The 12320-nt window shown below is 36.8% G+C and overlaps 1 protein-coding gene across 3 annotated transcripts in view; it reads left to right on the top strand.

Moving 5' to 3' along the window:
- Positions 1-9607, top strand: part of eps15l1b (epidermal growth factor receptor pathway substrate 15-like 1b) — a 51744-nt gene extending 42137 nt beyond the window's left edge. For 2 of the 3 annotated variants that reach the window (XM_052134253.1, XM_052134252.1), the window contains exons 23-24: positions 20-180; positions 7895-9607. In XM_052134253.1, the coding sequence (XP_051990213.1) occupies positions 20-180; positions 7895-8035 (302 nt within the window). In that variant the 3' untranslated portion in view covers positions 8036-9607. The remainder of the gene's footprint in view (positions 1-19; positions 181-7894) is intronic. The other variant, XM_052134254.1, reaches the window with a different exon arrangement.
- Positions 9608-12320: the final 2713 nt, after the last annotated feature.

Below are 12320 nucleotides of genomic sequence, written 5' to 3'. Positions count from 1 at the left end.
GTCTTTAACACTATTTCAGCAAAGAAAGCAGCAGTTACGTACAGTGGTTCAGTGACTCGTAGTCAACCGTTTGATGCTCCAATGGCTCGAAAGACCCAAACGGACAGAGGACATGTTTCCTCGTCCGCATCGTTACGGTCTGCGGTTAACCCGTCCACGGGGTTAAAAGACTTTAGAAGCGTAAGTTCAGTACCTTTCCTTTCTCCATCCGTGTCTAGCCGTTTCTATCTGTCTGCTGTGTCTTTATTTGCCGTCGTAGTCGTAGCACCCCTCTTTCCATTAGCTGCTGCTTGTAGCTGTATTTGCATTTATGGCATGTAAACGCTCCCGTCTTCTATGCTGCTTTGTCCACACAACACTGCCTTGTCAAAGCTAATGTTTGAATCGTGCTTTGCTTTACGCTGTTAGCTGCCTTATTGGGTAATTCACCCACATGTTTCAGTTGTCATCATTTACTCACCCTCATGTCGTTCCAAACCCATATGACTTTCTTTCTTCTGTGGAACACAAAAGGAGAATTATAAGTACAGTAAAAGTGGTCCATACGACTTGCGCGTAATATTCCAAGTCTTCTGAATCCGTATGATAGTTTTGCACGAGGATCGGGCTGAAACGGGTTCAGAACTGGTCATGCATTTGTGGCATAATGCTGATTCCCACAAAAAATACGTTCGACCTGTCCCCACGGTTACTCGCCTCAATCCGGGTTGCCGGAGGACGAGTCTCAGTTGCCTCCGCTTCTGAGACCGTCAATTCGCACGTCTTATAACGTGACTCGTTGTGCATGACACCGCGGAGACTCGCAGCATGTGGAGGCTCGTGCTACTCTCCACGATCCCCCATTGAGAGAACCACTAATCACCACCACGAGGAGGTTACCCCATGTGACCCTACCCTCCCTAGCAACCGGGCCAATTTGGTTGCTTAGGAGACCTGGCTGGAGTCACTCAGGTAACAGTGAGTATTTTAACGTTTACAGATTAGCCCCGTTGACTTCCGTTGTAAGTGCCTCACTGGAACGTTTTTTTTTAAGAATTGGAGGGACGAGTCGAAATACATTGTTGTTGTCATCAATATTATGCCACATATGCTGTCGATTGAGCTTAACTTGTTTTTTAGCAAAATCTGCCGTCGGAATCTCATTCACACTTCGCGGCAGGCTTGACGTTGTCAGTTAGTAGCGACGACCTTCAACCAAAGATCAGAAAGTTAAAACATTCTGTCATTATTTACTCACTCTCATGTTGTTCCAAACCTGTATGAAATCAAGCAGCATAAAAGTGGTTCAGACGACTCATGCACTATATTTCAAGTCTTCAGAAGTCATACTAAAGCTTTTTGTGAGGAAGAGACAATATGATTTACGTTGTTAATTCCACCGAAGCTCTCAAAACGAATTCAATTCAAATATGACGTCGTTTCACATAACTGACAAACAAAACACTAGTCTGTCCACCATGTGCCATTTGTTTTTAACCACAATGTTTGTACCCAAAACCTTGATTTCAAGCTCCGGGCTCTAGAATATTTCAAGACGAGTTATCGAAGGTCCTGCACCATCTTTAGCGCAGTCGTTTTCCTGTGCAATATTTCCTGTTTCCTCTCAATCAGTGATTTGTTATTGTATATACATTATGAGTCAACAGTTTGGACACAAGACTGAATGTATGTTTCTCATTATCTCAAAGCTACTGCTGCAACTCACAACTTTTTGTTTGAATAATCAGATAAAAAAATGCCAAATTAGATTTCCTGTATTTTTTTTTTTAAGCTCTTTTTTGTATTTATTTAAAAAAATATATTTTTATATCATTTTAGTATGTTATACATTGTGTACATATTTATTTTTATTTTACGATATAAATTGAATATAGTTTTTTCCACAAAAAAGCTTTATCTACAGCAGGACGACTGTAAACGAATTTAAACGACTTTACGAATAAATTATAGAAATACTAAGTCAATATCTAAACTACGTGATATTTTATTTTTTTACATAAAAGCCTCTTTCTAAAAAAAAATTTTTTTATGGGTTTATGCATGCATACACACCCTTTTCCTTGCTTTAAAGTGACATCACTGACGGAGCATCTCCATGCACGTCTGACATATCCGTTTAATCGATAAGAATATTTCCGCTCGATTATTTTTATTTTCTATTACTTTCAATTTTAGCGATTAGTTGTTGCGGCGCTACTAAAACCCTTTCGATCTCTAAAACCTTGAATAATCATAAGCATAAGAATTCACTGTGTTCATGTTGTAAATACACTAGAGTGACCTTACAAACACAGCATGACAATATGACCTCAGAATGACTCTTCAGTCGTGAAAAGTGAGAAGCTTTTACCAAAGCACTTCCTGTTTTCTGACACACAGTGGCAAGCAACTGCATTCACCACAATGCCACCAATGTGTGTAGTTCTTTGTACGTTTCTATATGCTATTTGTACACCGATATAGTGGAATACATTTTAGGTCACTAGGAGTACATTTGTGTCTTAAAATAGCTTTATACGTCTACAGGGCTCATCCAGAGTACAAGTGAGACCACTGAATTATGTTTGTATCATAAAATTATGAATTTCAGGAAATGCAACAATATGAGGAACTGAATTAAGTTGCTCAGCTTTAAAATAGCGAGATATTGGGAATCGCGAGTGCTTGTGTAGAGTAAAACATACTCGCAAACCATTGTAAATGATACATTTGTATACGTTTAAATCTATTCATTCAAAGAGATAAAATCCTATTAATCACAAACACCCGGGAATAATATTGTTAGTTCATGCTAACAAGTGCAACCTCAGTGGTAAACTCTGTTTTAGTCATGCATCTAATTACACATTGTTGATATTAATGTATGCATCTGGAAGATGCTTTTATCCAAAGCAACTAACAATGCATTTAGGTTGCATTCAAACATTTAATCACATTTTATGCTCCCTGGAAATTGCACCCACTACCTTGGCATTTGAGCTATAGACTAACATTTTTATATTCATCTTTGCACAGTTAACTGTTTTGCATGGCAGCAATGCCGCTTTTGTCTTGCAGGTGTCATGCATGTTGCATGACCTGTGTATTGTGTATGCAGTGCTTTCTTATGTCTTTAGAACTGTGCTGTAATTTGTCTTTCTCCCAGGCACTGAACACATGAAGGTAAGGTGATACAGAGGTCTGCCGACCACATCTGAGCGCTCTTGCATGTGTTTGTGTAAACCATAAAACAGCTACTCCACCCTGCGTGCACACAAATCCCTTTCACAAATCACACAAAATATTGAAGCTCTTCAAAACATCGTCAGCAAATGTAAAAGCCAATCCTTCAACTACAGTGTGTAAAAATCCTAGTGTTTTGCAATTTAAGCTTGAAGATCATTTCAAAGAAGGCTTTTCTCATATTCAGTGGACCCAAAAAGTATCCGGATGCTTAAGTCACACTTAAAAATGTCTGAATGGCGTTGCATTACACACCAAGATATCAAAGTGTCATGCATTTTAAAGAAAGATAACATGAGCATGCATTTTAAGCAGCAAATATGACTAAAAGAGGTTTGCAAGACTTGAAACACTGTTAAAAGTAAAAAATATCAATTATTTGGACACTTAAGGGACACTTAAATATCTACATTTAGTTGCATTACCGAAACAAAATACCAAATATACATAACAGATACGAAAGCAAGTGTTATTTGTGCTTTCTATCTTTTTTAAATGACTTTTTAAGCCACTGGTGTCAAGTTGATTTTTAGTTGTTTCTGTGTGCTCATGCTATCATAAAATAAATGACTTTGGGGTCATTCTGTGTCAAATCAGCCAAAATGGTCGAATTTGTTTTTGATCTTTTTTTTTACTGGTGAAAGATAAACATAAATAATGGTAAAAGCCAAAATATCAGATACCATGGATCAAAAATGACTCCATTATTTTGCAGAGCAGGGTCAAAATTACAATTTTCACCTGCGGTTTGGAGCAAATCTACAGGTACAAAAAATAACCTTGGAAATGTGGCAGCATCATGAATTTATTTTTACCTAGAGATTAGTAGGTCTATTTCTAAAATCAGTCAGCTTCAGCACGCTTGGTTGCATTGTATGCCAATAGTGTGAGTCCAAAAATGGGAAAAAACACTTTTTTTGTGTTGTTTTTCCAAAGTTGGGGTGCCTAAAACTCCAGAAGTATTAAATATATCTTGATATCCTTTTAGATTCTGGTTCAAAACAAACTTTACTCTTTGCGTTTATATGGCTAAATCCCAGAGATATGGGGCTCTCAATGTGGCTCAACGTGTAAATTTCAATTTGACCCCTTTTCAATGGTCGAAAACCAAACGTGGGTCACATGGTATGAAGCTAGTTATTCTTGCCAAACAAAACAAAGGCCTAAAGTACAAATAATGCTAAAAGTAGACATGTACAGTAACTATTAAATCACATAAAAACAATAAGGTCAAAGTCTTTCATTTTCGGGAGTCTAAAAAGCGAGACATACGGCTCTTTAGTTAGTGCAATAAATGGATCTCGTTTTTGTGTTCAGAAATGCAGGTCTGCAAAAATCTGGCACCATTGGCATTTAATGCAACAAGGAATGCAGAAGTCAATGGATTTTAGTAATACCTATCTCTGTGTACAAAAATGATGATGCCGCCACATTTCCAAGGTTATTTATTCATTTATTTTTGCTTCTAAGTGCTTCAAAATTGTAGGCGATTTTGTCATTCTGACCCCCCTCTACAAAACAATGCATTACTGCTTAAATATTCATCCATGACATTTACTATTTTGGTTTTCATCATCATTTATGCTTATCTTTTAGCAGTAAAAAATTGATATTTCTGATTTGACATGAAATGGCCCATTTATTTGACATTTTTTAAGTGTAAGTGTCCAAATACTTTTAAGGAGCCACTATAGTGTTTTATAGAGGATTCCTCAATGTAATTAGGCACATTAAACAATTAAACAATGGATTATTAGAATAGGTTCATCATAATTTGACTTCATTACACTGTATGTTTGGTCACAGGTATGTTACATTTGACTGCAGCTAAAAGCTTCACAACCTTTAGTGTTTTCTTTGCTTTTAATCATTTGTTGCGCAACAAACGATGATGTTTATGATCTTTGGTCTGTTTTTGATCAATTAAAAAAATCAGTTATGATGTCATTTTTACTCAGATCACATGTGCTTGTGAAATGAGTGATTATCTGTTTAATTCACCCTGTTATGTACACTGATGTAAGCAGTAATTAGGGCTGGCGCTATTTTGGATATTCACAAAATATTTGCAATGCTTTTTGTTTGTGATATAAACTTTTAGCGACATTGTGAATATTATAAGGTTTCTAATGCACAGAGTATTTGGCCATTAAGTTTGTTAAAGAGCATGTCAAACGATTTGTTTCGTGATCCTTCATTGTCTCACAACTAGCATCCACAATAATTTTACAAACATTTACAAAAGTTACAAAACAGTGTGTTAGAGTTGGTAAATTTGATTATTTTTTTTTTAGGGTTGTCAATTTACCACGTTAATTCAGTGCAGATATTTAAATAAAAAAATAACGTGTTAAAAACATTAACCCAATTAATCATGTCCCCGGACCATAATAAGGAATATTCCTATCAATGGACAATTCAAGCCTGTAGTACCACCTGTTTTCTCCAGGGGGCAGTAAGTGAAACTCCAGCTGTATAGGCAACGAGCAGCTTATACAGAGAACAAACCGCACTTACTGACAGCAGACAGCACAAGGTGAGAACACGTTCTTGTGTGGAATGCAGGGATCTCAAGATGTGTTTTTCTAAGAATTAAACTATGTTTAACGTGACACAGCGACTTAAAATGGTATGTTTATGACACGATGTAACCAAAGTGAGACGCTTAAAGTGTCCATCTGATGCAGGTATAAATTGACGGGTCCTTACATGATGTTTCGATTAATCGCATAGACAAATATTTGCTGGGAAAGCCCCTCATATAACAATAATTCAATATATAATGATGAAATAATTATAAATATATATATTCAGATAATTAAAATGCATTTCATTCTTGTGGCAAAAGAGTTCATCATTAATAAGATAATACAAAAAGCGGCTTTAGAATACAATGTATTGTTTACTACCATATTATTGATCATAAGTCAATCATTGATCAACAGTTCACGGCAATCCATTTCACAAGTGAATTTGTCAATCAGTTGGAGATTTATTATGAGGGCTTGTTTAAGGACACCTGCATCAGACATGCTTGTGTAACGTCTCGGTGTGTTGTATCATAAACATACATTTTTAGGTCACTGTGTCAAGTTAAATATAGTTTAATACTTACAAAACATCTTGAGATCCCTTAGTTCAAATTTGCTCTCCATCAAGTGTTTGAACGCAAGAACGCCTACTGAAGTGATTTCTTCACTGTATAAGCTGCATGTTGCCACAGAGCTGAAGTTTCACTTACTGCCCCCTGGAGTAAACAGGTGGTACTACAAGTTTGCATTTCTCAAGAATGTTCCTTATTATGGTCCGTGTGCATTGTGATTTAATTGCGTAAATTTTTTAAAGTGTTATTTTTAATAAAATTATTCCCACTGAATTAACGTGTTAAATCGACCCTAATATATATATATATATATATTTGTGTGATATATAATATAGCTATTTATAATTATTTAATTATTATATTTATTGTTATTTGAGGGGCTTTCTCAGCAAAAAATTACATTTACCATGTAATTAATTAATTAAAATTACTTTAAAAAGATTTTTTTTTTAATCAGTTCAAACTGTTCATTTTAACTGATCAATTCAAAACTCTGATTTAAGTATTCGTCACTCAAAATTGACTTTTTTTAAATTAAAAATATACAGGTATTTCTCCAACGTCCGGCACCTTCACATCTCAGGGGTTGATTTTTCTTAAAACAAACAGATTTAAACTTGTTTTCCTTTTTGTTATCTAAAGGTCACATTAAACCAAATTGGAAACTTTTTACCAGGCAATCATCATTTATTTTCGGTACTTCTCTAACGTCTTTTAAGTATAGATTTGACTGTTTTAACCTTTTACTAGACCCAGACTTTCAATATTAAACTATAAAAATACAAGTAATTACATTTTCTAACTACGATCATGTAAACGGAGTTAAATATAAACCATATAAATATTTATTGTGTGAAAAATATTTATACCAATTTTAATTCAAGATTACGACGTTTTTCAAAAGTCGCTGAAATTTACCTTGATTTTTCTCTAAACATCGTGTATCTGATTTCCTCGCAAGCATGCTCTTCACTATATCACTTTTGAGCTGAATATTTTTATTTGCCGTCATTTCCGATCAAGCTGTAATTTTGCCATAATTACAGTAAGAAAGTGTGTGTTAGCAATGTTAGCTACGCAATTAGCATTAGCAAGACAAAGTAGTCAGTCAAATTTATTAAAAACTGGTAAAAAAAAAATAAATACATTTGCGTCCGCGTCATTTCCACCACAGAATTTTAATAACAAAATACACAATTTGAGATGTGCTAGAAATGACTGTATGTCTAGATAAAAACATTTGTTTTTACTGTATTTAAATTTTTGCGTTAAATCTTTTTGGCAACAGTAGCTGTTTGGTTAAAATTATGGGTCTTCTAATTTTACTAAAACATTTTAAGCCTTTACAGAGGAAGTATGTATTGAGATATATATATATATATATATATATATATATATATATATATATATATATATATATATATATATATATATATATATATATATATATATATATATATATATATGTTTTTAAGCTCTATCGCCCAGCCCTACAGTGATGCAATCTGCTGTTTGTGTTTGTGATTTAAACGTTCCTACTCTTGTGCTGATATTTATTCTCCGGTTTAGTTCGGAAGTGAGACGCAGCAGCTGGAGTGGGCCAAGCGAGAGAGCCAGCGAGAGGAAGCGGAACGTATTCGGAGGCTCCACCTACAAGAACAAAAGGACCTGGAGTTGGCTCTCGCCCTCAGCCGAGCTGAAATACCCTGAACGATAAGCTGTTACATTCCCAAAGCCGAGACTGACACCACCACTTTCGAATGGAGGTTGCGAGTGAGACAAGCTCTTTTCTGAATATCACTCAGGTTTGCTGTCGCTGTGCCTCATGATGTCACTCGAACACATTAAAACATCCACCAATCAGCACTCAAAGATCCCTGGACCGATGAGGTGCACCAAAACAGTCTAATCACCCAAATATTTTAAACCAAAGGTCTGTGTATCTAAATGACCCATGAAGATACACATTAACTGCGTTGTCATGCACTGAAGGATGATGAATTGTGCTTTTGTGCTTGAAGTCTATATATATATATACAGCTTTTACCAAATACTGTAGGACCAGCAGGTAGGCAAGATGCAGACCTCTTAAGAAAACACACGATTAAAGATATCTGATATCATCATGTCTGTGCTTACATACTGTATGCACCGGGGTAATCCCAAAAGTCCCATTAGTAAATGTATAATCCTTCAGTATCTACCTTACCCTAGCTATGCACTATGCATGTGTTGATATACTGAACGTTATCGAGTGTTATTAGACACTTTATAATCCAATGATCTGTTCTTTTCTTCCGAAGGAAAATCACAAACTGTGTTTTACACCTTTGTGACCAGAATAGAAGGATATCTCGGCTCTGTAGGTCCTTGCAATGCAATTGAATGGTGGTCAGATCTTTGAAGCTCGAAAAGCACATAAAGACTGCGTAAAAGTAATCCAGGGGGTTGGAGTATTTATCCATGCGTTCTGAAGCGGTTTTGGGTTAGAACAGGCCAAAATCGAACTCCTTTTTCACTTTACACCTTGCCATTGCAGTCTCTAGGCACGATCATGATATCAAGCTCGATTACACTTCCTATAACGTCATCTAGGACGTCGTCGTATCTTCAGAAGACTTGGAATATGACATCACGGACGAGTTGCATGGACTACTTTTATGACACTTTTGGGTGCTTTTTAGAGCTTTAAAGTTACTATCAATGACCACTGTATTGACACGACAGGCCGGAATATTCATTTCAAATGTAGCTTTTTGTGTTCCACATAAGAAACGTCATAGTGGTTTGGAACAATGGGAGTAAAACACTGACAGTTTTCCTTTTTTTGGGTGAGCTATCCCTTGAAAGTCTCTACAACAGCTTCAGACCAAATCATTCAAACCAGCACTCCTGAAAAATCTCTTGACCTAGCCAAGTTTTGAGTCATTTCTAGTTCGCTGCTGTTAAAATTATACTATAATTTTTTAAATTGATTTTTGAGGAGTACTCTTCCTAATGGGTTATCTAAATTGATTAAACATTATACTGTATATTGTGCTTTTTCCTTTTTAAGGATTCATATTTATTGCATTTGTCATATTCAGCACTAAAATCCACAGGTTATGAATTCTGTTTATATGTTAGAGAAGTAAATTCTGGTGTTTGGTTTGAATTTTCTGTCTACTGACCTTAATGATTCATGTGCTTTTGTTTTTGTTTTGTTTTATTTGTAGAAGGGATGGAAATGAATTTAAGTGTGCTGTTTGTCAACATTTAATTAAAGTCAGACATATATGTATGTGCATCCAGTGGAGAGTTTTGTAATCTTTTGAGGCTCTCAACCAAAATAGTGTAATGAAAACTCGCGAGTTTGAATCCAGGGTGTGCTGAGCGACTCCAGCCAGGTCTCCTAAGCTACCAAATTGGCCCGGTTGCTAGGGAGGGTAGAGTCACATGGGGTAACCTCCTCGTGGTCGCTATAATGTGGTTCTCGCTCTCGGTGGGGCGCGTGGTGAGTTGTGCGTGGATGCCGCGGGGAAGGGAATAGCGTGAAGCCTCCACACGCACTAGGTCTCCACGGTAACTCACTCAAGTCGCGTGATAAGATGCGCAGATTGACGTCTCAGACGTGGAGGCAACTGAGATTCGTCCTCCGCCACCCGGATCGAGGCGAGTCACTACGCCACCACGAGGACTAATGGTGTGTTCACATACAATGCGAATCGAGCGTTTTGCGCTGAATGATACGAATGGCGTGAAGTGAAAACTCTTCATTCGCGTGTTCGCACGAGTTGAAGTATTTAAACTCGAGGGAAATATCCACATGACGCATTGTCCCGAAACCTATCAGCATTGAGATTGTCCGGATGTCACTGACTCACTGACGTAGTAGCAGAAGAAATCAGGAAAAATGGATGACAAAATGGTCGTAGCGGTGTGTGTGCACCCGGAATTGTATGGCCCGAGGTCAACGTATCTGGGACTTCCACGACAGATACAGAGCAGCAATCGTTGTGATATTGGCCATGGTTGATGGCAGAAAGATAAGTGGTCGTAGAAGCCCCCTCTCCTGTCCTTTTCCGGAAGAGAAGGGGGAATTCTCGCGGGTTCGCGTTACTAGTAGTTTAAACACAACTTAAATCCAGCGGTCAAACTCGCGCGAGCAATGCGAGGCAAAAACTATTTCTGTGTTGTATGTGAATGCACCATTAGAGCGCATTGTGAATAGGCCGTTCCAAATTGGGGAGAGAAATTTAAATAAATGGAAGTGGAGCGTAGTTCTAGCAGGAAGACTAGCAGCTGTACATCATCGTAACATTAGCGGGGTAACTCCTAGCCAATCACATGTAAGCCATTGCTTTATAAGTCCGCTCACAATCTATCACATTGCTGTTTCGGTGTGCTAACACGGCAACCTCCTCCACCCCACCACCACCAGTTGAGCCCTGTCCTCGCCCCTGCCTCCGATCTCCGGCAGGACATGACGGTTCCGGGTACAACTCCCTCGGACCGCCGGATGGGGCCTACGCCAAAGAGAGAGACATCACCTCCCGTTTTACATCTATCAAAAAAAGGCATCTCAAACTTCACTCAAGCCTGCGTGTCTTCCCGATAGAACCTGCATTACGCTTCCCTCGCCTCGTTCCAAACCCTGATGTTTTCTTTCTATCGTGACACACAAAAGTTGTTTTTCATGGTTAGTGATTAATCTCAGGAAAAATCATAATAACATCGTTCGTGTGTTTATTTTTCTCTATGGGAGTAAAAGTCGAATATTTTTGTACGAGCCAACTCGTACCATTACTTATGATTTTGCCATCTCGTATTATCATCATCATCATCATTACGAGTTGTCATGAGGTAGAGCTGCTCCCATCAGTCTTTGTCGCATTAAAATCATGTTTAATGGGCAGCAACTTAAAGCCATCGTAACAAATTACTTTGTTAAATGGAAAAAGAGACGTTGTTTTTTTATAGACATGATTTGGATTAAGCTACTGTAGCTTTTCTTACCACGGCAGCTTTTAATTAAAATAAAAAATGGGAACGATAGAAGAAACCGTACATGAGATATTACATCTGCTTTTCAAATGGCCTATAGTGAATTTATGGCCATTTGCCCCCAGCTTCATTGGTTGCCAAAACAAACAGTTTGCAGTCGAATGCGGAAAACAAACCTCAGCAGAACGTTATTATTACTAATCACTTGGTTAAACTCCAGAGTGATCATATTTTTGCTATAGTTTTTAGTCAAACAATAGCTGGATTTTAAATGAAAGATTGCGCAATGTTCATGGACAATTTTGGGGCAAGTTGCTATATTTTAAATGTCAAACTTACTGTACTTAAACTTTTTAATTTCAATATGTGTTGGCCAAAACAATGGTTTTACATTTTTACTGTTTCTTGAGTGTTTCATATTTGTTGTACTGTTTAAATGTAGCTAATTAGCCAATTATAGTCTATTTAATGGAAGGTTCTATGTGACAACTTACCCCAGTTAGTATGACAACATTCCCAGACAATGGCAATAACCATGGAAATCATGTTCAAACATTTGATTTTTTTTTATGGTTAAGGTTGCATATACAGAAATGGAGTGCATTTACATGCATGATTGTCAACACCTTCACCTGTGTTCTTATCCAATGTGCTTAAGCATTGTGCGCATGTTTAAGCATGCACAGGATATGCAGTTCTAGTAAGAATCGCTTTTGCAGAGCTCTGGAATGACATTTTTATTTGTAAACATTCAATGACAGCTAAATGTGATTAAATTCAATTATAGAGCTCATTAATTGGAATTCTTACATAATAAAATGCAATTGCAGAGCTTTGTAATTCAATTAAAGAGCTCTGCAATTAAACACCTTTAATTTGATTTATTTACTACTAAAGATTTATTTGTAGAGCTGTCATTTGAAATTCGTATTAGTTAAATTTCAATTATAGAACTCTTATTTAAATTTTTACTAGTAAAATTAAATTGGATAGTTACCAATTGTAATTTTTA

This window comes from Xyrauchen texanus, chromosome 9, assembly GCF_025860055.1.
Source record: "Xyrauchen texanus isolate HMW12.3.18 chromosome 9, RBS_HiC_50CHRs, whole genome shotgun sequence".
In the NCBI taxonomy this organism is placed as follows: Eukaryota; Metazoa; Chordata; class Actinopteri; order Cypriniformes; family Catostomidae; genus Xyrauchen; species Xyrauchen texanus.
The sequence above is the reverse complement of the archived record's forward strand: the minus strand, read 5'-3'. Positions and strand labels throughout refer to the sequence as shown.